The sequence below is a fragment of the Triticum aestivum genome, chromosome 3B (assembly GCF_018294505.1).
Source record: "Triticum aestivum cultivar Chinese Spring chromosome 3B, IWGSC CS RefSeq v2.1, whole genome shotgun sequence".
In the NCBI taxonomy this organism is placed as follows: Eukaryota; Viridiplantae; Streptophyta; class Magnoliopsida; order Poales; family Poaceae; genus Triticum; species Triticum aestivum.
This window is the reverse complement of record NC_057801.1, coordinates 844,283,853-844,311,009: the sequence shown is the minus strand read 5'-3', so window position 1 is coordinate 844,311,009 and position 27,157 is coordinate 844,283,853. Positions and strand designations below refer to the sequence as shown.

Genomic DNA, 27,157 nt, shown 5'->3' with positions numbered 1-27,157 from the left:
GGTCTCTCTTCCTGACACTAAAACATGGGTGCTTCATCAAGAGCAACTCACGACCCTGCAGGAGCAGCTATGTGATATAGATTATGGCCTACGAGACTCGTCCACCAGCCAGCGATTTCCTGCTTGCAAGGTTTTTTTCAACAATATCAAATAAATAACTAAAAGTCATCATTAGTACAGAACTACAGATATATAGTCGAACTGTAACCCTGAAGAAAGCATCTTGTGGTCAGCACCAACAAGGCATTATCCTTCCGTATCTAACTTCGTAGGTCATAAGGACATTTGACAAAAAAATCATCAACTTCAAACAATACTCTTGTACTCCCTCCATTTCTAAATATAACACCTTTTAGAGATTTCAATACGGACTACGTACGAATGTATATGGACACCCCTCCCCTCCCCTCCCTGGCAGCTCCCACGAGCGCAGCCGGGGGGGGGGGGGGTCCTCGCTCCTCCCTCCCCTCGCCGCCACCCCAGCTCGGACGACGGCGGGGCGTCTTCCTCCTCCGCGCGGCACTGGATGGCACGGGCCATCCTTGTTGGGCTGCGACACGGCGATGGCGGCTGGCGACGGGGGCGCGGCCTGCCGGCGGCGGCGTGGGTGGTGGTGCGGGCTGGGGGCGTGCCCTGCTCCCGGCGGTGGTGGTGTTTGGGCGCGGGCCTGATCTATCGCGGCTGCGGCTCAGGTGACCTGGGCCCTTGTGGTGGCGGGGCTTCGGCCCGCCGCAGGTGGTGGCTTGCTCCGGTGGCCGCCCCTGCTACGGCGCTCCCTAGTGGTGGTGGGCCTGCCAGCCCCCGGCCGATCCAGTGATGGCAGGGGCCGCGGGTTGTGCTCGGCATGGATGTGGGCTACCACGGCGTGGTGGTGGCTCATGGCGGTGGTCAAGATCGTCTCACGGCGGCTGCTGGACTTCTTTGGCGTCGGCCCGTAGGTGTGCGGCCTGTGAAGGGCTTCGACCCCTCTTCTCGATGCCCGGGCGCAATCTTCGTCTATGGGATGGCCCTCTCCCTTCTGCGACCCATCGCTAGTCTCGTGCACGGGCAGCAGGACCGAGCTCGTCTCGCGCCCGACAGCAGGACCTACTCGTCTCGCTCCCGGCAGCAGGACCGAGCTCGTCCCGCGCCCGGAGCTGTAGGATGAATCGATGGACTTGTTTGCCCCGGGATCCGATCGTCTCTTCCGCTGGGGTAGCGGCAGGTGTCGGGTGAGGTGGTTCCTGGGTCTTGGATTCTGGGGCGGCGGCCCTGGTGGTGGTTGTGCGGTGCTCACGCAGAGCCAGTCGCTTGGTACTGCCCGGTGGACATGGCCGTGTGGGCGACGTGGTTGTCGGGGGTGCGGCGTTTGATGGCAATGAGTATTGGCCGGGGTGAAAACCTGCTCTATCTTCGGACAGACCGGCAGCGGCGTAGCTCGTTGCCTTCTTAAAGGCGTTGTCGCGGCTCTCTCATTGTCTGTCGTGTGGTTCCTGGGGAAACCTTGATCCTCGGATCGGGCGGTGGCGGCGCTCCGGTGTCGTAACCTCCTGAAGGCACCGTCTTGGAGCCCACGGTTCGTCGTATGTGGTTGCATCTCTTCGTGGTGGCAGTGTTCACTAGTGGAGCCCCGGTTGCTCGAGTAGTGCTTGGGGTCGTGTTGCTGAGCTCAGTGTCCATGTATCTTGCCTTGGGTGTGTGCGTGTGTTGTGGTGGAGTGCGTCTGTACCAGGATGTTGTTGATCTTGCTTTATTTATAAAGCGGGGCGAAAGCATTTTTCGATAATGTATATGGACGCATTTTAGAGTGTAGATTCACTCATTTTACTCGGCATGTAGTGTGTATTGGAATCTAGAAAAAGACTTATATTTAGAAACGAATGGAGTATATTTTAAAAGGTTTTCAAATTAAGAAACACAAAATGCTTACTCAATACGTATGACAACTCATAAGCAGGAAACATAATAGCTGCAGCGACGTTAACTAAATGAACTACATCAACTAATGAAATAAGATATTGGACCATTAAGCGCTGATCGGTCAACGTATATGATTTTGATGTATCAATTTATTGCCTAAACTCATAATTTCAGCATATAATGAAATTGCTTATTTGGAGCATCATCGGGTTCAAACAAGATTTGTGAAAAAAAAAAGTAACCAGAGGCAGTGAATCTCATTTAACTCAGGCTCCAGCAGAGTATTTCGCTAGCTAGCTGTTGGTACCATGACTGTGAGCACAACTTTCGAAATTCAAACAAAGCACACAATCAATGGTACAGCGCAAACGATAATCTATTATTATATCTAAATAGGAGCACCCCACTACCTGATTTTGCTGCCCTCACAGTTAACCACGTCACCACAAATACTTGCATCCATTCGATTAACCACGGGTGGCCAGATCTGCAGTTCTTGCGTTGAACCTCCCGCAGTCTATCCCCCTTGCGTTGGTTCCACTTCCACGTTGCTCCACCTCCCTTGGCTCCTCACCTCCAAGAACGCAGCACCAAATGCAGCCGCCTATTCCCCTTCCACTTTCACTTTACGGAATGAATATGCACACGACACTATGTGCCCGATGTGCAGCCGATAAATAATTTGCACCGTCAGATGCTTTAGGGACCAAAATACTGATGGCTGGATGGGAAACGTCGTCTGCATGTCGTCTAAAAATATCGGCTGTATAGCAGTGCTCTTCACTTTAATTCCCAACCAATCTGGCCTTCGCTACTCCATCTTATTGGTTCGCATCTCCAAATCTGACACCAGTGCGAGATGCCGCCTCCCACGCTCACAAGCCACGCCAAATCGGCGGCTTCCCGTCCATGAGTACTCGCCTCCCCCTGGTAGGAATCAGTGCCCAGCTGACCTGATGTTGTTGCTGATGCGCTCTTGCTGATGTGCTCTTCCTGTCGTCCAACGCGGCGTGCCTCGTCGGCAGGCCGGCAGCGCCGGTTGCCGAACTCTAGCCCTTGGGCGGAGAGGTAGGGGTCTCCGCCAAAGCTAGAAGTTCATCTCTCAGGAACGCTGTGGTGGAAGGATGTTGTTCGGCGCCACTGACCATGCCCTCAGACTCAGAGGCGCAGCGCTGGCGATCAGGAGGTACGCCTTCAATCCAGGCTCTTTCTGTATGATCCTCTGTGCAGAGTGCAGACCGTGTAACTGTGACCGTGAACCATTTTTTTCATCAGTTTACTTGCAAAACGGTGAAGCAGTATGGAGGACTTGATCGTTGACACCAGAAGAAAGCAGTACCTGCAGCTGCAGGGCAGCAGGGGTATCTCACATCTACTCCCTCCGTTCGGAATTATTTATCGTAGAAATGAATGTATCTAGACATTTTTTAGTTCTAGATACATTCATTTCTGCGACAAGTAATTCGGAACGGAGGGAGTATATCTCTTCAGCAGCCACCAGTCAGGTATACGTGTAGTGGAACTATGTATGTGCATTGTGCAATCTATTAATTTTGCATCTGACGGACAAACACATCGATCATATTCTTAATCCATGCGTCTTATGCCGTTCTGACATACTTCACCCATGACACTTTTTTTTACACAAAAACTAAACCAGAAAAAGATTCTGCAAATAGTGTGTTTCTCTCATGCTCATTCTGTTAGCCTACATACCTCTTTAGAGAGCACAAGCTCCCATATCTGAATTTTATTTTCGACATTGAGTTATCATATGCGCATTTTGTTAGCCTACTTACTAATTTAGAGAGCATGGGAATATGAACCTGATGGCTTCTATTTGTTACAGTTGAAAAATATGATACGATACCTACATGTGATGGATGGCAAGCTTATATTCAGATTTGTTCAGATCTCACCTGTCACAAGTGTCGGACAATTTTCTTCTGATGGCAAGGATGTAGGACAATTTGGTGGTCCTTGCTGGTATTGTTGCCGCTCCCATTAATAGACAAGTATCGGACGAGACAAAATTTTCAGCGGGTGGCTCAAACGGGGTGGTCCATGCATGCAACAGTCTACAACAGTCTTACCCTGCCCTCCCGAATTCCTCATTTCTTTAGCTTTTACATTCAACCAACTGAACTTACCATTTTTTATGGTATAAGCATGGATGAGTTGATTGGTTCCGTTCACTCTATTTCTCCTACTCATAGGAGCGTCAGTGGTTTTAATCTGCTGCCAGTTGCCTGGCACTTGGTGAGAGACCTATGTGATATTAGAGCACTTTCATGTAACCTCTTTTGAAGTACCTCTGTCCAGGTACAGTTTCTAAAAGAATAGATAAGTCGCATCACTGAAAGGCAAAGGTTTTGCTTTTTTGGCAACAGTCGACATATTTGGACAAAGTCCATGTGTAATAATGTTACTTCACTGGGTTTTGGTCATACATTTATTTGAAATTTTTTGATTGGTGATATATCAGTATCTCATTTGGTTGGTACTGCATATTTGAACATTGGACACACTATCGCAGTTTCATCTGGTACTATTTTCACATTGCACATAAACTATACACTTGCAATTTGAGTTCACAAGTTTTACTTGATTGCTCATTTTAATCAAAGCACTATTAATCTCTACTTTGGCAACACCCCACCATTAACTTCCTTTATAGTAGTACAGCAAAGCTCTTTCAAGCTTAGTGATGGTAAGAATTAATTTTGTATTTAGCTGAATACAAGGTGCAGACAACTTTATCAGGAAAAATAGATCGAAAAGGGTAATATCAATAATTATTTTTTTCCAACGGAGCCAAACAACCTATTAGTAAGTCCATTGCTTTCTTAACTCTAGCAAGTCAATTTAGCTGTCTTTTGTTTGCCGAAATTCCATTTAAGTGTCCGTATTTATTTTAATATTATTTGGATTTATATAAATTATAAGAAACTATGCATGTGTTGTTTTTGTTAGGTTGCACATGTGTACCCATCAATAGGTTCTTATAAAATGTTCCGTAGCAACGCGCGGGTATCACCTAGTTCACATAGTGCAAGACGCCTTTGCCTAAAAATTAAAAAACCATTCGCAGCATGAAGGCACTAAAGAGTAAATGGGCACACACAAATTACAGGGCAACAAAGATCAGTAGAGCAGTAGAGCATTACAGCCAAGATAAACAAGAACATATATATATACACGTAGGTCTATCTCCTAGCTAGTCCTAGCGTTGCACGTTGAGCATATCTCCTTGGCCCCCATCAGCTCGCCTTGCAGGGCATCACTTGTGTACTTGCTCAGCAGCTCCTCCTTCTTCTCTAGCACCGTTCGCTCAATCTCCTCCTCAACCTCCTCCTCCACCTCCTCGAACAGCACCTCTCTAGCAGTAGCAGCCTCCCCACCACTCCCACCTGCTGCAGCCGCCACCTCGCCACTCGCCACATTCTTCATGGCCTCCCGCGCCACACGGTGCCACTCCGTGACAACCTCGTGCCGCATGCGCTTCTCAGCAGCAGCCTCATGGGGTTCAAGCGCACCGTCCTCGTCGTCATAGTAATAGTATCTGCAGTACCCGGCATTGATGCGCTTGTGAATCCCGTAGCGGGTGCCGCGCTTGCGGACGTCAAGTGCCTTGTCAAATAGCTCACGGACGCCGGGGAGCTTCTTGGCAGCGCCAAAGTAGCGGTAGCCCGGTCCACGGCCCGAGGGGTTGGGGATGGCGACGATGTTGCCGTCGAGGTCGGTCATCAGGGCGGCGTTGGAGCTCCGAGAGTAGTCGTGGCCTCCGAGCTCGAGGATGCGGCGCTCCCAGTGGCTGCGCTCGCGGAGAAGCTTGTTGATCTGGTCGTTGAGATCTCGGAGGCGGTGCTCCCCGAGTCCCTCGTTCTGGATCTCGGCCAACCTGACGCCGATCTCGCGCAGGACCTCACCACGCCAGCGGTCGGCGTCGGCGAGGTCCCGGCACTGGGAGGCGAGGTACGGCCGGCGCTCGCGGGGCTTGCTCTTCTCCTCCTGCTTCATCGTGGTGAAGCGGTTCAGCAAGGACTGCGCTTTCTCCTCGTTACGAGCCATGGTGGGCGGTCGCGCACAGCGGCCGGTGGCAGCGGCGCCGATGTTCGCTCGCGAACTTGGGGACGAGGGTTTGTGTGGACGAGGGATTGGGGTTTGCGGGCTGCGCTACCTTTATGTATTACGTTATATATAAGAGGAAGCAGCTTCGATGGCTCACCTGGTTCGTATCCGCTCCGGGCTCTGCGTTCGCCGGACCAGTCTTTTCTTTTCCGTTAACTGGTGAATGTTCGCTGCAAAGTAACTCCCAACGAACGTCCTCGCAGCCGTTTAATCAAGATTAAATGATGACATTTAAAAAAAAAATCTGAAAGTGTCTTCTAGGATGAAATTGTCATGCTAGCTAGTCTCAAAATATGTCACCCTACAGCTAAAATTGCAACGGAAATTGTTCGAAATGTCACTCTCTTCAGCGAACGTCCGCCAACTAAAAGATTCTTTTTTTATTTTTTATTATAGCAAAATTATCTCTGACAACTAGGTGTAAATCCACGCAAAATAAAAAGGACCCTAATGGCAAGCTAATGTTTATTCTGTGAGAATGAACATTTTGTAACATGTTATAACCACATATGCTCACATACACGCATATACATTCATCCCTATGAGTACACGCACGCACACCTTATGTTATGAGAACCTCCGAGATATCGAGCCAACACAACTGCTTGATATTGCTGAAGTCATCACTGACGTCTCCTAGTCAATGGAAACACCTCCTCCCATTGAACGATCATTACTGGAAACACTGAAATAAATTTAGCAAGATAAAGGCACCAGTGCCAAGTATATGTTTTAAACTTTAGTGAGCTGGTTTCACCACACGGATGTTCCTCTCAACAAAGCTTATATGACCAAACACCGATTTTCCTTGTCCTTTGCTCAAAGAATCACTCCGAGAAACATTCAAGAATTGTCATGTTAGAACAAAGAGTTTTGTTATCCTATAATAGAAATATTTGTCATGCTAAACAAGCAAAAAATGACAAGCTATAGAACAAAAATTGCCATACTACAACAGAGAAAATTGCCATGCGTTTCAGAAAATTGCCATGTTGCAGTAGAGATAATTATCATGCTAAAGAGAAGAGGAAGTTGCTCACATGTTTAGAAATTGACATGCGCAAAAGAGAATTACCATGTTAGCAGAAAGGAATTACCATGTTACAACTGAAAAATGGTATGGTACAACAGAGAAAATTGTCAATTTACCATGCATGTGTAGGAATTACCATGCTACAGCGGGATGATTCGCCATGCTATGCAGAGAAGTAGTCATGCATGATTTTAGTAATGTGCATGCTTCACATCGTGGGTGGATGTCATGCTACACGAGGTTGTTTCCTTGGGTGGGTGCATCAGAGGGAATGTTTGCGTTGTTCTCTGTGAAGGGTGCATAGGAGAGGGAATGCCCACGGGAATTGCCATATGTCATCACTTTTAAAATTCATGCTAGAATCGCCGCTTTACGATTGCATGTGTCCCGAGAGTACTCATGAAGATCCCGAAAGGTTGTAGAAGGTCCTGGAAGATTTTGAAAGGTTATAAGAACTTCAAAGATATTCTAGAAGGGCCTTCATTGCAAAAAAAAAATCTGGAACAATACCTTTGTTGCAAAGATTTTCTGCAACAAGATCTCTGTTGCAAAACTTCCGCACCCGCAACTCTGTTGCAATGGTGAAAGACAGCGCTCTGCTGCCCGATGTCTGCACATCAGACGGCTCGCGAGGCGGTGGATCTTTTAAAAATATCCGTTAGCCGACGCGTAGCAACGCCTTTTTTTTTATTATTATTTGTCTCCATATAGTCTCATAGAACAAATGTTCCTATGTTTTATACACCTATATTATATACTCCCCCCGTGTCTGGCCTAGGAACGTCCCCATGCATGTGAATCGTGGGACCAAGTCGAAGGCAATGCAAATTAACTACTTCCACCATTCCATATCGAAACTACTTTGCGCACCACAGAGGCATGGCCAATTCAAGAAGGATGCAAAATCTGAGGATGTACTGAAGTTTGATTTCTAACACCACCGGCTTCATTAATAGCATCGTCCACGGACATGCCATTGTATGTACAGCAACATCCGTTCCATATTAAGTATTGTCGGTACTAAATCAGCGACACTTAATATGAAATGGATGGTGTAATTATTACTAGTAACCAGCTTACTGTAATTACTTCTTCGAAACAGTAAACCAAGAGCCAGCCGGGCTTTGCTTGGATCAAATTAACCTGTCGCCAGACATCTTGGACTAATCGATCGACCCAGCAATATAATCAAATTAACAAGCACCATCGAAGCCATCAAATTAACAAGCACAAAGTTGTACAGTTTAGGCAGAGTAGTACTGAAGATACAGGTCCAGCTGTTGTCTTTGTCCAGGTTTGAAGACGCAGCAAAACGAAGATCTTCACATATGTTTGAACCGGGCTAAAACGTAGAATGGCACCACGCCTGCATGTTGTCTCGAGAAATAAAAAGAAAGAAAGGAATAATGGTAATGGATCATCCATCCTCTTCGGCATCGAGCAGAGCACTGGTGCCCGCCAGCCGTCAGATTTAGCTCAGCTCTCCTTGCGATCGCCGCCAGCTCCGACCCGGCTCCCTTGTCGTCGGCGACCTCCACCGACGGGAGGGTATGCAGGGTCAAATACAAGAGAAGAAGAATAGGAGAGAGGTGAGCATTATGTCGAACGGATCGCGTGCACTGGCAAGGCCGGGGGGGGGGGGGGGGGGGGGGGAGTGAAAGTCAGATAGACCATGTGGGGCTTGTAGATGTTGTGGATGATGGAGGCCCTAGCGAGGAGGGAGGCGACCACCACGACCCCCTGCGCCCACCCGGGGTTGATCGCTTTTCAATTTTTTTTTGATACAAGGGTGTGTATGCAATTTCTTTGCCAAATCAGCTCCTTACAATCGGACTCCGCTTTTCAGAAAGTGATCAAACGCAACAAATCGAGCGATCGGTGCTTTCTGCAAAAAAGATTGCCAGAAACCTGATGGCTTTTGCAAAAGAAAAAAAAATAGGAACTAAGTATTCTTCCGCCAATCTAGCCGTAATAACTGAAATTGTTTTTATGAAATAAGACTAAAGTAAGAGTATTTGAATAGGTCTGGCACTCTTCTCCTCTCTAGGACCGAAAGCCCCATCCGTCATCGACTCCACCGCGAATAACGTGGCCCCTGTCTCGACCTCGGATCTCTGCGCCACTTCTTCTAGGAAATCGGTTGTTTGGGACAAAAATCTCGATTGCCTGAGAAAATAGATGTGTCGTTTACGTTTGGTTAAGTTCCAATCCTCCTCCTGATGTCCGGCCGTGACACGTCACCACCCATGCATGACAGTCCTGGACCAATGCAAAGGCTACGAAAATTCAAAGGGTGTGACTATATCATATCTAGATGCGAGATAATATCTCACATTTAATATGAGGTGTGTTCCCTTTCTCTCGCTTTCAACTTCATTACCTCATACATGTTTGTTTGTGGGCTTGTTTGTTTTGGTTGACATTAGTCCAGCCCGGCACAACATGTTTCGCGCCAGTGCACTGTTAGGCTCATACGAGTGCAACGCAAGTATGTGTGGACACATAGTGCTACTAAAACTACTACACGAGAGCTCAAGTCCCTCATCTTCTACACACGTGAAAATTTGCTAAAGAAAAACAAAAGAATGGCCCAAAGCACATGGACAAAAACCACATGCAAAATGGACATGCCACATGCAGATCGAGGAAGTAGTACAGGACCAGCCTAAAAAAAAGCTAAAAACACAAATCTTAAAGCCATGACTAATTCTCTTTAAAAAATATTCAAGTGTTTCAAAAATGTGTTTGTGTTTAGAATAAATGTTTACGCAATGTAAAAATAAAAGGTTAGTCCCAGTTGCAAGTTGAGGTGGACTTCTAACTGGGGCAGTTGAGGCAGAAAAAACATCGGGCCCAGTAGCTGCAATATTTAAAATTGCTATACATTTTTCAAAAATTTAATAAAAAATAAAATTCCAGAACATTTTTTTGAATTTTTAAACAAAACTTGAAAATTAGAATATCTGTTGAAATTCTAAAACAAAATTGAAGCAATTTTTTTTTGAATTGGCGAACACAATTTTTAAAACACAAACATTTTAAAAATTCTAGATTTTTTTAAAACATGAACATTTTTTGAATTGGTGAACAAGCTAGCCTTATATACAAAATGATATGACTCAAAAGGTGTTACGTGTAGTGGATGAACTTGCAACTGGGGCAGAAAAGGTTCACCCCAACTATGAGTCGGGGGTGCACTTGCAACTCGGACAAAAATAGGTTGGTCCCCAGTTTCTAGTCGAGGGTGGACTTCCAACTAGGAAAAATGTAGGGGCCAGTTGCAAGTCGAGGGTGAGATTGCAACTAGGAGAAAAAAAAGGTCAGACCATAGTTGCGAGTCGAGGATGGACTTACAACTGGAACAAAAAAAGGCCAAACCCCTTCTGCGAGTTGTAACTATCACAAAAAAGATCGGCCCCCGGTTGCAAGTGGGGGTGGACTTGTAACTATGAGAAAAAAGGTTATGCCCCAGTTGCGAGTCGAGGGTTGGATTGCAACTGGGGCAAAAAAGGTCGGGCTCTATTTGCGTGTAGATTGTGTGGACTTGCAACTAAAAAAGGTGGACCCCAATTGCGAGCCAAGGGTGAACTTGCAACTGGGACAAAAGAAGGTCGGATCTCAGTTGCGAGTGGATGGTGGACATGCAGTTAGGACAAAAAGATCAGGGCCTCGTTGCGAGTTGAGCGTGAACTTGCAACTGGGACAAAAAAAGGTGGGCTCCAGTTGCAAGTCGAAGGTGGACTTGCAACTAGGGAAAAAGTGTTGGGGCCTAGTTGCGAGTCGAGGGTGGCATTGCGACTCGGAGAAAAAATGCCTAACTCAATTGCGAGTTGAGGGTGGACTTGCAACTGGGATAAAAATGATCACGCCCCAGTCGCGAGTCAAGGGTGGACTTGCAACTGAGAATACAATGCGAGAAAAATTAGTTGGGCCCTCGACGGTAGACTTAGAGCGGGGCCCCGACCATGATAGAACTTCTTTTTTCTTGTGTCTTCCAATTCTATGTTGCAATTTAGAAACAACATAGGGAACAAGTTGCCAGTGGGATGTGATAATGATTCGGCAAAAGCAAAGCCAAATAGGCAACGGCCAACAATATGATACGCGACAAACAAGCAGTGACAAGCGAGGCGGAAATAAAGCGTTTGCACAAAAATTGCAGAAACTAAAATCAAACAATAACAAACTTAGATAAGACATCATTTGAAAAAGTTCTAAATTTAAAATACTCTTATTAAATTTAAAAAGTCATGGACTCTAGAAAGGTCGGACCCCAGTTCCGAGTCGAGGATGGACTTGCAACTGGAACAAAAAAGGTCGGACCCCGGTTGCGAATTAAGGGTGGAGTTGCAACTAGGAAAAAGAAGACCGGCCCCCACTTCTGAGTGGAGGGTGAACTTGCAACTGGGACAAAAAAAGGTCGGACCAAGTTGCGAGTCGAGGGTTGGATTGCAACTGAGGCAAAAAAAAAGGCCGGGTTCTAGTTACGAGTCAAGGGTGGATTTGCATGTGGGACAAAAAATGGTCGGGCTCTAGTTGAGAGTCAATGGTGGACTTGCAACTTGGGCAAAAAAGGTCGCCTGAGTTGCGAGTCGAAGGTGGACTTGCAACTAGGACAAAAAAATGATGGGCCCCAGTCGCGAGTCAAGGGTGAAGTTGCAACTATGACAAAAAAGATCGGGCCCTAGTTGCATGTCAAGGCTGAACTTGCAACTGGGACAAAAAAGTTTGGGCCTAGTTGCGGCGGACTTGCAACTAGGACAAAAATGGTTGGCCTAGTATTGAGTCGAGGCTGGATTATCAACTAGGACAAAAAAAGGTTGGCCCTAGTTGCAGTCGATGGTGGGCTTGGAACTGGGACAAAAAAAGTCGTATCTCAGTGGCGAGTCCAGGGTGGGCTTGCTATTATGACTAAAAATATCAGGTCCCAGTTCCGTATTGAGGGTGAACTTGCAACTAGGATAAAAATGTTGGGCCATAGTTGCGAGTCGAGGGTGAACTTGCAACTGGGACAAAAAAAATGTTGGGGCCTAGTTGTGAGTCCAGGGTGGGATTGCGACAATAACAAAAAAAAAGTTCTAACCCTAAATGAGATTTGAGGGTGGACTTATAAGCGGGACAAAAATGCTCAGGCCCCCAATTACCAGCCAAGGTTGGACTTGCAACTGAGAAAAAAATAAGAGAAAAAATAGTCGAGTCCTCGAAGGTAGACTTACAATGGGGCCCCGACCATGATAGGACTTCCTTTTTCTTGTCTCATACTCCCTCCGTCCGGAAATACTTGTCATCAAAATGAACAAAAGGGAATGTATCTAGACATATATTAGTTCTAGATACATCTCTTTTTATTCATTTTGATGACAAATATTTTCGGACGGAGGGAGTACAATTCTATGTCGCAATTTAGAAACATAGGGAATGGGTTGCTTGTGGGATGTGATAATGGGTCGATAAAAGCGAAGCCAAACAGACCTAGGCCAACAACTACACTACAAACAAACATTGACAAACAAAGCGAAAGATAATGCGCTTGCACAAAAATTATGGAAACTAAGTCAAACAATGACAAACTTACATAAGACGTCATTTAAAAAAAAGTTTTGAACTTAAAATACACTCACGAAATTTAAAAATGAAAAAAAGAAAGAATAAAAACGGGATGAAAAAGAGTGAGAGGTGAAACCAACCAGTCCTATATCGTACACCATATGGGCATGAAAACAAATAGCGGCTTGGAATTCTTACAACGGCAGCCCAGCAAAGACAAAAATAACAAAAGGAAACAGACGGGTCCGTGCAAATAGAGCCTGGACCAACAAAGAAGAACAATAGCCCAAGTGACGTGCGCGGCCAGCGAGCGTACGAAGTGCACGACATGAATCAACCCTGCACGACAGTTACAGTGTGATATATCAAACGGTTAAGATGACACCCTTAAAAAACATCTTGATTTTTTTCGTAAAAAACATCTAGATGTTAGCAATTCGGAAAATATAAACAATATGAATACAAAATAGTCCATATTTTGAACAAATAATGATACAAAAAAGAAAAAAAGAAATGAAAAAACAAAAACAAAAACAAACGCAGGGTGGTGAGGAGTACAGAAAAGTGAGGACTAGGACTGAGTCTTCCATGTACAATTCCTACTTGAAAAAGAAAAAAGGAAGCGAAGGCCCACAACAATAGGCCTGGGCATGCGAAGCAGCGTTTTCACGACCTCTTCTCTGGTGTGGACATGCGATCAAAAAAACAGGCCCAGACACTGATGATACGGAGGCACATCGTGATGAGGAGGACTGCTGTACGGGATCACAGTTGCACGAATTGACGAATATTAATGCCAGGCGAGATCCAACGGCTCCCTGACTTAGATGTGAGATAGCTATTTCACATCTAGATGTGAAATAGCAAAACTGAAATTCAAAATAGTAACAAAGACAAGAGGTTGCTTGGATCAAATTAACTTGGCACCCACCAGTAGACATCCCGGACTAATCTTTTGAGGAATATAACAAGAACCATCGATCGATCATCAATCACCATACAAAGAAGAGTACATAAAAGCTCCAAAAGCTCGAATTGTTTTGTTCACGTCTGTCTGAAGATTACAAAACGAAGAACTCCACATGTGTCTGTAGCGAGCTAGAAATAAAGTAACAGCCCACATGTGTCTGCAATGCACGTACGCGTCTACCAGCACGCAAATATCTCTCAATTTGCTCGGTTTGTGGCGCGCCGCCTGCTCGTGAGATCCCGCTTCAGCTGGTCCTGCAGCTCGGTGTTGGACGCCTGCAGCCTCTGAATCTCCTCCGTGTGCGCTTTGGTCTTGTTGTTCAGCCGGGTGATCCACGCCGACAATACAACGATGTTGGCAATGATGAGCCAGCTTGTTCCCTGTCACTCACATGTGGATCGTCATTGTTTGTTAACCATGCAGGCAGATGGAAGCAGTAAACCAAATCAAATAGATTGGGTATATGGTAGAAGCGAGTGAACCTTCGTGTTCTCCGATGAGGAAGAGGAGGAGGCCATGGAGCGAATCGTCGTCCTCGCGGAGGGCGGCCGGCCGAGCTGCCGTCGGGCGGCGGCGGCGGCAGAACGCCACAGCAGAGATGACATTGGTCGTCGATGCCTATGGATGAATCGATCTGTCCGTGGATTAACTAACGTACTCTACGTGTTAGGGCTTGGAGTTTGGATGGAGCGGCCAACGTACGTAGCTTGGTGTATCGTGTCAATTTTATGCCCCTGATACATGGATATTCCTTCCTCCCGCAGTGTCAGGCCGTGGCACGCCCCACACAGATTAATAAGAGTACTGTTGAAGATACAGGTCCAACTGTTCTCTTTATCCAGGTTTGAAGATACAAAACTAAGATCTCCCCATATGTTTGTAGCGAGCCAGAATGGCACCACGCTTGTCTGCTAAGTGACACTCAATTATCTATCCTCTTGAGTTTCGGGCACCCGCGCCGCTGTCAGATTTAGCTCGGTCGTCAGGCCATGGATGAAAATTTGATGCATGCGCTCATCAGATGCTGTGCTGCACTCACGCAAAGAAGTTTTGGATTGTTGCCAAGGATCGGTTTGATCTTCATGTACTGAGGCTTCATCAGAAACTTGGGCTCGGGATATTTTTCTGGATCAGATGTTCTCACACAACGCAAAATGCAAAATTATCACCATTATGCACTCTATTTGGTCATCTCACAATCGGCCGAGTCATGATCGTGATGAATATGATTCGGTGCAGGCGAGCACATGGGTTCACAAAACACCATCCCTGCTCGAGCTTCCATCGAGCCGGACACGGACGCCGGTAGGACAATGTTGGAGGCCACCTGACCTGGCATATGTGACTATCATTCTATCAACACCGATGGTTCAGTCTTTGTTGATGCCATGACAGGAGGAGTGGGAGGACTAGCTCGATCACATCTGCCATTCCTTGGGGCAAGGACCAAGTCCCTGCCAGGAATGTTGGATCCATTCATTGCTGAACTTTTGGCTTTCGTGAGGGGGTGATCTTTGCCTGGCTTCATGGTTATTCACATGTGATAATGGAGGTGGACTGCTTGGAGCTAGTTAACCTATGGAATGTGCGCTCCTGATCAACTGTGACACCTATTTTAAAGAAATTGGATGACATAGTGTATAGTTTTGTTTATTTTTTTGTTTCATTATGTCGGCAGGGCTCTTAATATGCCGGCTCATCAGTGTGCCCAGCGTACTTGTATGCTAGATGGGACAGAAAGTTGGCTTGATCAAAGCCCTGATTTTCTCATCAGTTGCCTGATGGTAGATTGTAACAGGATGTTAGTTCCTTAATAAAGTTCCCAATTCGATGCAAAAAAGAAAGAGTACAATACTAGTACAAATTAAGCATAGTACATGCTTCGGTAGCCACTCGCCCCTTGAGGCAAGATTTAGAAATTGTTGAAGCAGCATTGGATGGATCATCACTCGATACAGTACACGCTTACAATCCATCATCACAGGTCCAGAGTGTTAATGAAACTGGACCATGCCTTAGAACAAACATGGAAGATGTCGAAGTCGTTGCACCAATAGCTAGCCAATTGCTCTCCTTGATAGACACACTAACTGCCAAGGTTCGACGACAGCCAACAGATCCGGCGACATAAAACTCTGACATGCCCTTGGTCTCCGCCTGATCAACGCACCATCAACACCACCACCTCGTCGATGCTAGCAGGGAACCAAATCTAAGAAGAAGAAAAAAAGCAAAATAGACGGGCCCCACTCCATCCCGAAATAAACACCCAACCTGGACAAGAGGAGAAGCCCCATCTCCACAAGTAATCGAAATAGACACCGACACCTCATGAGAAGAGAAAATCATCTTTCTTATTTGTTATCCATATGCTCGTTGCTTTGTTAGGTACCATTGGTGGTCGTTCGCCATATTCTCGTTGCTTTGTTAGGTAACACTAGCATATATGCCCGTGCGTTGCAACGGAAGAAACAAATCCCTCCAAGTGATCCATCCGGTATACCACTGTCTTTGCCAACATGGTCACATTGTCCACCTCATGACGAACATGAAAATTCAAGGCGATGAGCTTGGTCATCACACTCTAGCATGGTACGTTCGCAAGCCTCTCCCTTGCATCACGTCAGAAAAAAGTTATCCCCATTCCGGGCCTCCTTCTAAAAGAACATAATACATCTAAACTGATAAATAGGTACCTAAATTTTTTTGTTACAGTGAAAAAGGCAAATTAAGTCATGCCCCTTTGCTGGCACAATTTTGGTTGTATTGAAAAATAATAATATAATTATTCTTTAAGCTAGCAAAAGTTTGATTAGTTGTTACCACTGAGACAGAAAGTTTGGGATTGGAACACATATTTTACATTCATTTTTATGATATTTTTCTGGAATTGAGACACGTATTATTCAGTAGATGAAATTATTCAAAGTCGTGGTTTCAAGAAGCAAAAAATATAAAAATATTCTTTAGAAGTAAACTATAGAAAATATCATATGGCCCTAGCCCCATAATAACACATACAATCAATCAATCACCACACAAAGAACAGTAATACAGCACAGCAGATTAAGCAGAGTACATAAAAGCTCGAATTGTTTTGTTCACGTCTGTCTGAAGATTACAAAACAAAGAACTCCACATGTGTCTGTGGCCCATAGTTATCTATCCTCTCGAGCCTTGAGCTCCGGCGCTGGCGCCGTCGGGTCTAGCTCAGCTCTCCTTGCGATCGCCGCTGCCGGCTCCGGTTCCGTTGCTGTCCGCGACCTCCACCGGCGGTAGAGTCTGCGGTGACAAAAAAAAACGAGATGGACTGAGTATCAGAGAGGTGAGCACGCGGGGAAGCATTACGTCGAACAGTTGGGGTGCATGCCCAAGGTGTGGTGGGATGAGTGAAAAGGGGATGGACCATGTCGGGCTTGTAGATGTTGTGGACGATGGAGGCGCCGGCGAGGAGGGAGGCGACCACCACCACCGACGACCACGCCAGCGAGGGGGTCCCCGTCGGCACCCGCCCGCCGCCGAACTTCTTGCCGCCACCACCGCCGTTCATCCTCCTCCTTCCTGCTGGGCCGCGCGCGCGAGAGTCAGTCGATGGGCGTTGTTGTGTGCTGTGACAGAAAGAATAGTTATCCAGTCCAGTCCACTAAGGGAGGACGCGAGCAACTCATTAATTATTCGATGGGCTGCGGGGTGACCGCACATGGACGTGGCTGGGCTTCTCAGACTGATCTGATGGGCCGTCCAATTCTCAAAATAAAAAACAAAAATCTGATGGGCCGTCCTCGTGGATTACTCTTCCTCCTTCCTCACACCTTCTCTGTCATTTTTGCCTCAAAAAAAAAAAACCTTCTCTGTCATTTGCCAGAACAGAGCTGGTTTCAGGCATTCAATTTTTCACGCCTTCTTTTTCTTAAAAAGGTTTTACTGCGGTTCTAGTTTAGTCATCGTTACTAGAAGAATATCTGCATCATTGATTAAATTTAACAAAGGCTACTCAATTTTCTCTTTTAATAATGTATCCATCACCTATAACAGGTAGTTAACAATTATTTTCTTTACGTTTTTGGATACTCACACTCACAATGCTATTAGGACGCAATTGATGCATTTTATTTTGGAGCTGGATATGTGAGTGCCGGGCTACCAAACCTACTGGTGGGCAGACTTTGTGCTTGTCTTTTATTTATTTCAGCTTCTCTTTTTCACATCAGCCATTCAGCATGAACTTGTTGTATGTGTCCAGCTTCAGGGTGTTGATGATAGACACCAAAATCATCATAACGTCGACAGCCTTATCTACCGCTTTTTCATGAATTTGGACATGATGTGCTGCATGTTGCTTACATCTATCAATAAAAATGAATTTTTTAGTTTCGTACTGAGAAAATCCGGAAATTGTTTTGTAATATCAATTCTTATATAAATCTCTTTTTTAGGTTACAGTGTTGAGATGCTCATTTCTGAATATGCAACAGCGAGGGTGTACAGATGGAATTTGTTGCGGTATTCATAGCTGGACTTTTTCCTTGGGCATTAGTTGCTCTCAATTATTACCAGCTGCAGAATCTACCCTTTTTTCAATGCTTCGGAACTATTGTGGAGGGATTTGGCCTAATGTTATGGTAAGTAATGGTTTAATTAAAAAATGTTTTCTTAAAACATTTATTATCAAAAACTGTCCGTGGTATGCCTTGCTCACCTGTAGAGATCCGTTGTTTTCAGATATAATTTGTATTCTGGCAGTAATGAGTTGAGGTCATCAAACAAGAAATAAGAATACATACTTTATGATACTGGCATAAGATACAGTTGGATGCTTCACTTTAAACTTGGCCCAAGATATCTTGGACATTTAGTGCGTCACACTAAGCAATCATGTGCCAGTCTCATCATATAGATTTAATTACACTAAGCAATCATGTGCCACATATGCAGGATTGCGGCCATAGTTTATATTCCTCTGCTTTTTACCTTTGGTAAGTACCTGCTACCTGGAGTATCAAGATTTTTTCCCCCTGAATATTCGACGGCTATCTTTTTAAGATTAATGGAGTTCGCATTGATATATGCCTAGAGTTGAAGTTGGTGCTTCCGGTACTCCACATGATTCAGCAAAGCATAGGGAAACACCTTGTTTATCTGGCACTCGCCAAAAGAGAGCTGGTTTCCGACTTTCCATTTTGCCGCTTTCTATTTCTCGGAAAGGTTTTATTGCGGTTCTAGTTTAGCCGCCACACTATCCTCCTCCTCGCGAAGAAGACTGGGTGGAGATGCCGTACCTTGCATGTCGTCCTAGTCTGTGTGCCGATCACACGGCGTTACCAAACTAATCCCACACATGGAGGAAAAGAAATACCGCCGATGCATTGGTGTATTCCTCCATAGTTTCAGTCACAGAGGAGATGCCTCGTGCTGGGGCCGCACCTGTGGCTCCACTACCTCTTCTCAGCCTGGTAGAGCTCACAAGTATATATGAAGCCGAGGATAAATATTGCCCAATTGCAAACGACAGTTTAACTGAAAAAATGTGGAAATAGATGGCGGGGTACTGAAGATGAGGAAGATTTTGGAAGAAAAAAATGTACATGTTCACAGGTAAGAATATTCCTGATACATAGTCGCATGGCTTTGTTCGTTTCAAGTCTGGTTCAAACTGCACAGAGTTACGCGTATACCCGAAATACAATTAAAATTTGGGCAAGGAACCCGTTGACAAGCAAAGTATGCTAATCTAACCACAACAACTACTTGGGAGGGATTCAGACCTATTTTTTTTTAGGATAAAAATTACTTACTTGGAGGGATTCAGACCTACTTGGAGGGCACAGAGCCAGCATTATGACAAAGCTAGTGTACCAGCACAGAGCCAGCATTAGGATAAAAATTACTTACTTGGAGGGATTCAGACCTACTTCGACGGCCGCCGCCTCAGCTTTGTTCCTTCCTCGCCAGCGCCGGCTGTCAATAGCCGCCACTTCTCCCTGGACTTCCTCCCTGCAGGCGGCAGAAGGTCATGGGAGATCGTTGATAGCCGCCACACCCTCCTCCTCCTCGCCAAGAAGAAGACTGGGTGGAGACGTCATACCTTGCCTGACCTCGTAGTCTGCGAGCCCCTCACACGACGTTACCAACTAATCCCACGCATGGAGGAAAAGAAATACCACCGATGCATTGGTGTATTCCTCCATGGTTTCAATGACAGAGGAGATACCTCACGGTGGGGCCGTGCCATCGATGAAATGTCGAGTTTCAGAGTGATTTGCCTGCTCTTCAATGATCACATCGGGGTATGTGATAACATTGGCACGGCGAACGCCTACGTGTTCGAAGAGGGATGGAGGGGGAAGCGTGCCAGCTGGTTCATCGTCAAGTACCCAGAGAGGGCCAGTCCTGAATTCCGCTTCCATGCCACGGAATCCCTGCATTTCCTTGGTCGTGCCCAAATTTCTATCTTCTGGGCCATGCAAGATGACCCTTCCTCTATGCTAACCTATAATTTCCAGTGGAAAGACGAGTTTGAGATCCTCGCATTGCCGGACCACATCCGAGGATCGGCTTTGTGGGTACTCAATATCAACGACGACATGGTGCATCTTGCTTGCTTGCAGGGCGACAACCTTTGCATCTTTGTGGCAAGGCGGTATGATAGCCCTGACTGGGAGCTTCAGAAGAGCCTACAATTAATGGAGGCTACTCGTGGACTGGAAGGGCACAAGGATGAGTACTTCCGTCAGCCTACGAAGATTGTCTCAACCAGCACGAGCTCTATCGTGTTTTCTATGGCAGAGGGGAAATGGCTGTTTTCCATCGACTTTGAGAGCATGGAGGTGGCGAAATACAAATACAAGCCGCATTCTTTTGAAACCGTAGCTTATCCGTGTGAGCTTCCATGGCTACCTGCCATTCGTGCTTGTATTGTGCCTTGTACTACTACCAGATGGGGCAATCGCGGATGTTCTGGTATTTGTATATGTCGAAGTCTCTAACTACATTTGTGTATACCATAATGTCCTCATGGAGTGAAAACTAGGGAGATTCATCTGAATGCAAGGACTTAATCGCTCAGTTCAAGGTTGCAGCTAAAGCAATTGGTTCAAGTATGCTTGGCGCTTTATTTGCTGCAACAGAATATCAGACATGTATTTAAATTAGAATTGGCAATCTAACTGTGTCCATAAATCTTTTGATTAAAAAAATACATTGTTGGGAGCCATACAGTCAATGTTCAAGGGCTCAATGTACACTTTTTTATCTTCCTCTGAACTTCGGCATTGAGGCCAAATGGCAAAGACATTCCTCTTGGCTTTATCTACCATCAGCTATCATCTGGATTGGGTAGTTCCATTGCTTCATGCCTATTGGCCCGGAAATTGATGGTTGAAGGTTATATGCTGATAGTGTTTTTGGTATCAGCATTCACCGTATATTTTGGCAGGTTTTTGACCAAGGTCCAAAGGCGCCGCGGTGGCCAGATGGGCGATGGAGTACTGTAGCTGTGTAGAAACTTCAGGAGAAGCGGACGACCAGCCAGGTTAGTACTTAGTACGTACATTGTGTTTTTATTTTTGATGTGACTGATGCGAATGCGCTATTTGTCCTACACTAAAATGAGCTAATTAATTCACTTGATTTTGTGTGTGATTTGAAGCTCCTTGCCTAGAATAAATGAAACAGTAAAACCTTCATTTAACTAGAATGAGGCAAAGCTCTTAATCTTGGGCATAGACATCAAGCTCAGAAGATTGGGTCAGCCACTGTAGATCTTTTTTTTTGCTTGGGAGGTAATACCAATTCAATTTGCGCAAATATTTGTTTAGCTTATACCAAATGTTAGTTACAAACTGAGAACTTTGATCAAATTATAATTCCAGATTCATAATGCATCGTATGCATTAGCACTTCCTGCATTGTTAAACCCATATGTATTAGCACTTTTGACTTTTAGTTTAAAAGTACTTCGTTTGGTCCATGAGTGCACAAACCGAAACTTCGTATCTATTTCTTTAATGACAGTCAGGATCTTCCTGGTCTGCGGTGATTCGGTAGGTTGATGTTTATCTACACACACTACTGGAATTTCCGTATACGCCGGGTCCTGGACATGTGGCACTTTCCTATTGGCCTGCTTTCCCGAGAGCCACTCTCGGCAAAGCGTCGCCACGTGGCAGCCCCCATCTCCATCTGCCATCCATGAGTTTACTTTATTTTGCCGAGATGGGTCGCTTGGCTCTCGGCAAACTGTTTGCCGAGTGCCCGTGTTTTGGTTCTCGGCAAAGTTTTTTTTGCCTGAGAGGTATACGTCGGGTGGCCTCTGCCGAGTGCAACTCTCGGCAAAGGCTTTGCCAAGGGTTTTTGGCCCTTTACTGAGTGTTTCCGGCACTTGGAAAACGTGGTGATTCCAGTAGTGACGTGCATTTTTAAATCATTGCGCGCCAAGGTGGGCACTAGGCACTACTATGGCTAGTTGTTCTCGAAGACAATGGTTGGCCAAAGCCCACGAGAAATGATAAAAATCATTTGAAGAGCGTACCAGTGTTACATCATATGAATGCTGCACAATAGCTTCATAGGAGTGGTACCATAGATACGTTTGGTCAAAGAGTACAAACAGATGAGCCATCATGGCCCTAAATCATGTTGGACCTTTATTACCAAATACAGAAGGCAATAAAGCCTTATTACATGGCCAAGATAAGAGTCCTTTGTACTTGAAAATAATAATATGTAGTGAATAATGTATATATGGCGATACTACTACGAAGAGATCGCCCGCAGCTTAATTTGAGCACCATGCATGGGACGCAACATCATTACGGTATGTGGCGCATGAGTATACGACCCCGCGAGCTTAAACTCAAAGCGCCGAAGAATCATGCACAATGCCATCTTGGCCTCAAGCAGTGCAAAATTCTGACCGATACAGATCCGTGGCCCCCATCCGAACGGGAAAAATGCTCCCGGTTCCTTGGAAGCCTTGGAGATCCCCTCAGCGAACCTATCGGGCCTGAATTGGTGGACGTCGTCTCCCCAGATATCCTTGTCGTGGTGGATGTGCAACACGGACATCTCGAAAATCACACCAGGTGGGTACCTGATGCCTCTGATCTCAATCTCCTTGTATGTCTGCCGGGTGAACGCACTAGCCGGTGGGTACAACCGGAGAACTTCATAAAGAATCATTGTCACCTACACAGCATATATTAATAAGATGTTGTACCTATGCCTCTGATCCTATGTTTGCATCAACTCAAGTAATTTCAATAAACACTCACAGTTTTGAGTCGATTAAGAGCCTCGTAGTCAAGCTTATGTTTTCCAAATAGGCCAAGAACCTCCTCCCTTGCACGGTCCTGCCACTCTGGGTGCATGCTAAGTACGACCATCGTCCATGTGAGTAATATTGATGTCGTCTCCATTCCTGCAAAGTAGAACAGCTTGCACTCCTCTATTACCTCTTCAGTGGACATTCCTGGAACGGATTGGCCATTTTCATTTACGTCAGTCTTGTTTGACTCGAGCAATAAGCCGAGTAAGTCATCATTTGTGCTTTCTCCTTCTTGCATAGCTTGCATCCTTTTCCCAATTAGACCTCGTAGAATGGACTCTATCTCGTTGTTAATTTGGCGCATCCTTCGATTATTTTTAGTAGGGAAGGACCTAAAGTGCACTTGCGTTGTCAGTATACGAGTAAATAAGCACAAAGCACCCGACCGGTGGTGGTAAGTAGTACTAACTAGAAGGATAAAATTCTATTTGTAAATACATGGCTTTGTAAAAGAAGAAGAAAAAAAGAAGGAAACTCACATGTAACCGGGAATCATGATCTTGTGAATGGCTGCCATGAACCGTCCGACCTGCTCAGACTGCAGTTGAAAAATCCTTCTTCCTTCGAGATAACTGCTGCCGAATGCGGTGCGTGAGATGACATCTCCGGTGAGGCTCTGGAGCTCTAGGGAAGCATCCACCTCGCATGACCCGTCGGGACCAAGGGACTGTGTCCATTTGTTGACAAGCTCTTCACAACACAAAGAGAAGGCTGGCAACATGATCTGTATGTAAATTGAGCGAGCGAATGATCAGTCACGCAGTAGATTTGTCACAGATGCTATCAGAAAGAGCTAGGTGCAACTGCGCAGGTATGTAGTTACCTTGAGCTTCTCGACATGGAACGCAGGGTTGAGTATCCTTCTGTGCTTGACCCATTTCTCGCCCTCGTGGGTCGCCACGCCTACGGCGAGGAGCTTGGACAGTGCCGGGAACTTGACCTTCTGGATGTGCCCGAACTTGTTGGACATGATCTCCCTGACCAGGTTAGGATCGGTGATGCTCACCTTGGGAACCGGACCGAACCAGGAGATGCACTGCTTGCCGTGCTCCTCGACGGTGCTGTAGAGGAAAGGCAAGACGTGGGCACCGATGTCGTGGCAGCGCAGCGGCAGAGGCTTCGACCACGCCTCCTTGTTCTGCCTGCCGTAGTCGCTCATGTCGCCGAGGAGGAAACGGTACGACGTCCCACGGAGGCCCTGTGCGCGAAGAGCCTGCTCCAGCCGCCTCGGCCGCCACCATAGCTGGTCTAGCAGCCGGGTGGTCGGCCACAGGAGCGCCAGGCCCAAGAGGCCGCAGGCGAGGTAGCTCCATGGTAGTGCTGCTGGACTGAATACCGATTCAGGATTCATTGCTTGCCTCTCGTGGGATGGATTGGATTGGCATTCACAACTCTGAATATATATGTACAAGTGTCACTAGCTAGGACAGATAAGTCTTGTCTGCTCATTTGTTTATGTTTCTTGCGCTGCAATTAATGGTGTGGCATGTGGACATCTTAGTCAACCAGACGCCAGAGTCAATGCCTCGTCCAAAGGAACTTGGCCGGCAAGAAACTCTATTTTTTTCAACAATATCCATTAGCTACAGGGGTGACGTCATCTGAATGGGTACAGCGGTGGTGCCTCCGTGAAATCATAGTTTTGTGTGTGAAAGAACTCCCTGAGGCTGAGTATTCTAGCTACAGGGGTGACAGAAGATGGGCTTCATATATACTATTGGGCCATCTCATTGATTCTTTTCTTAGCTGGCCTTCTGGTTGATTTCGATGAATATATAAATGCCCAGCTCTATACCTCTAGCATCTTCTTGCATCCATACATCCATGTGCTAATAAAAAACCTCTCTTGATGCCCTTCGGGTGTATTTCTTCAAAAAAAAACCTGTCTCTTCTCGTATATAAATGAAAATATTATATCCGATAACATCTACACTCCTATAATACCATAAAATATCTGAGTTAGAATCAAGTAATCACCAGACAGGGGTGGGCGTGCAGGAGGCCGCCGTATCCCCTCCTGCCAGGACGCGTCCTGCTTCGGAGGGCGGGTCGGGTGGCGTGGCCGTTTTGTCGCCACACTCGCCGGATCGCCCTAGGCTGGTCTCGCCGGTCTTGGCTTTCAGCGGGACTTCCGTGGACAGGCCGCGGGAGTTGTCGTCGTCTTGTGGTGCTGCGCCGGTGGTCCCGGCACGAGTCACCGCTGTTGGGGGACGGGCAAGAGGCCCTTTCCCTAGCAGAGCTTCGCGCGAGGAGGTCATCGCCTTTGGTGGGATCCCGGATCCTGTCTCTGAGGGGAGGCGGATCAGTGGGAGGCTGCAGGAGCAGCCGGACGTTGATGACATGCAGCTGTCTGTTAATAAATCGAATTCAATTATGCATTTTACCAATGATGAGATTGTTCACAATGCAAACCAACTAGGAGTATCGCTTGGTAATAATGATATGGAGATCTCTAGGTCAGTTAATGACATTCTTGATTTGGAAGCTGAACGAGCGTTAGCAATGATTCGTAACATAGCTGTCGTTAAGCCTATGAATGAGTCGGAGATTGATGCGCTTGGCGTTAGGGCTCTTGATGGTTTGTGTGCCGATCTTGACCCTTCGTTACCGGAGACGGAGGAGGAGGAGGGGTTTGCCTATCCTGAGACCTCTAACCATGTAGATGAGTCTTTGGTGATTGCGGCAGAGCCCGAGTGTGGTGACCGATCTGAAGATCGCATTAAGCCTAAAAGGACTTAGAAACAGAAGGTTTATCCAGTGTCGTCTGTGCGTAGAAGTGCTAAGATCCGTACCTATAAAAAATTTCATGATGAAATATGAGAGGCATTTTCTGGAATAGCAGAGGTCTTAAAGACTTGGCTAAAAGAAGGTTTCTAGCGGATGCTTCTTTTGAACATCATTTGGATTTTATTGCTTTGTCTGAGACTGGAAGAGACAACTTCACCTTACAATTTCTTAGCACTTTATCGGGGGGGGGGGGGGGTAGATTTCAACTGGCATTGCCTCCCCCCGCGAGGAAGATCCGATGGGGTTTTACTTGGGGTTAAGTGTGAGACTTTGGAAGTTCGGAGTGTAGTTTTGGGAGAGTTTGCGGTAAAGTTTCGGGTCAGAACTAAGGCCGATGGATTTGATTGGGCTTTGGTGGCGGTTTACGGAGCCGCGCAACCAGAACTCAAGCCAGATTTCTTGGCCGATCTGGTCCGTGTCTGCGGTAACGAGCAGCTCCCTATCTTGGATCTCAGAGAGATAGAGCTCTCGGGTAGGAAATTCAGTTGGGCTAACTCGTTACCGGTACCGACTTTTGAGAAGCTTGACCGTGTTTTAGCTAGTGTCGAATGGGAACAGAAGTTTCCCCTGGTAACAGTGCAGGCGTTGACACGAGGTATCTCGGATCACACGCCGTTACTAGTTGACTCGGGGGCTCAAACAGATGTGGGTAACAAGAATATTTTCTCGTTTGAACTTGCATGGTTTGAAAGAGAAGGGTTCCTCGAGTTGTTAGCTAGAGAGTGGGCTAAAGGCTCAGGAGGAAGGTCGCCCATTGAGCGATGGCAATGCAAGATTCGTCATCTTCGAAGGTTCCTTCGTGGATGGGCTAAGCATACGCATGGGATTTATAAGGCGGAGAAGGAGCGACTCCTTCTACTTATTCAGACCCTAGAAGTAAAAGTTGAAACTTCTATCTTAGGTACCAGTGAGCTGGAAACTAAGATGGAGGCTGAGTTGCGGCTGAAAGAGCTTCTCCGCGAGGAGGAATTGAAGTGGGCGTTGCGAGCTAAGGTTCTCAAAATCTTCCAAGGCGAGGATAACACTCAATTCTTTCATTTGATTGCTACTGGGAAGCATCGTAAGAAGAGAATTTTCCAATTAGAACAAGACGAAGGAACGATAGTTGGTCAAGAAAACCTGAAAGTTTACATTACCAACTATTATAAGCAGTTGTTTGGACCTCCGGAAGAGAATTTGGTGTTCTTAGATGAGTCAAGGGTTGAGGATGTTCCTCAACTTGAGACTGACGAGAATGAGATTTTGACTGCTCCCTTTACGAAGAAAGAGGTGTTTGAGGCCATCGCACAAATGAAAAATAATAAGGCTCCAGGACCGGATGGGTTTCCAGCGGAGTTTTATAAAAAGTGTTGGCACTTCATTAAGGGAGACCTGATGCCGATGTTTCATGAGTTTTTTGCTGGACAACTTCATTTGTTTAAGCTGAATTTTGGAACGATAACTCTTCTTTCTAAGAAGACAGAGG

General features: G+C 46.1%; 3 protein-coding genes and 1 pseudogene across 3 annotated transcripts; all 4 read right to left on the bottom strand.

The window, feature by feature from the left end:
• Nucleotides 1-5,122: 5,122 nt before the first annotated feature.
• LOC123067048 (pre-mRNA-splicing factor ISY1 homolog) lies at nucleotides 5,123-6,022 on the bottom strand (annotated as a pseudogene).
• Nucleotides 6,023-13,732: 7,710 nt separating this feature from the next.
• On the bottom strand, nucleotides 13,733-14,265 carry LOC123067046 (uncharacterized). Its single transcript, XM_044490006.1, has 2 exons — nucleotides 14,063-14,265; nucleotides 13,733-13,960 (listed from the first exon to the last, which is right to left on the bottom strand). The coding sequence occupies exons 1-2, from the start codon at nucleotides 14,183-14,185 to the stop codon at nucleotides 13,778-13,780; spliced, it is 306 nt and encodes a 101-aa protein (XP_044345941.1). The 5' UTR covers nucleotides 14,186-14,265; the 3' UTR covers nucleotides 13,733-13,777.
• A 2,284-nt stretch (nucleotides 14,266-16,549) lies between these two features.
• On the bottom strand, nucleotides 16,550-17,207 carry LOC123067047 (uncharacterized). The gene is made up of 2 exons (XM_044490007.1): nucleotides 16,987-17,207; nucleotides 16,550-16,862 (listed from the first exon to the last, which is right to left on the bottom strand). Exons 1-2 carry the CDS (start codon nucleotides 17,128-17,130, stop codon nucleotides 16,791-16,793), a joined length of 216 nt encoding a protein of 71 aa, XP_044345942.1. The 5' UTR covers nucleotides 17,131-17,207; the 3' UTR covers nucleotides 16,550-16,790.
• A 4,982-nt stretch (nucleotides 17,208-22,189) lies between these two features.
• Nucleotides 22,190-24,285, bottom strand: LOC123067045 (cytochrome P450 72A15). The gene is made up of 4 exons (XM_044490005.1): nucleotides 23,729-24,285; nucleotides 23,385-23,629; nucleotides 22,853-23,237; nucleotides 22,190-22,766 (listed from the first exon to the last, which is right to left on the bottom strand). The coding sequence occupies exons 1-4, from the start codon at nucleotides 24,254-24,256 to the stop codon at nucleotides 22,335-22,337; spliced, it is 1,590 nt and encodes a 529-aa protein (XP_044345940.1). The 5' UTR covers nucleotides 24,257-24,285; the 3' UTR covers nucleotides 22,190-22,334.
• Between the last annotated feature and the right edge of the window lie 2,872 nt (nucleotides 24,286-27,157).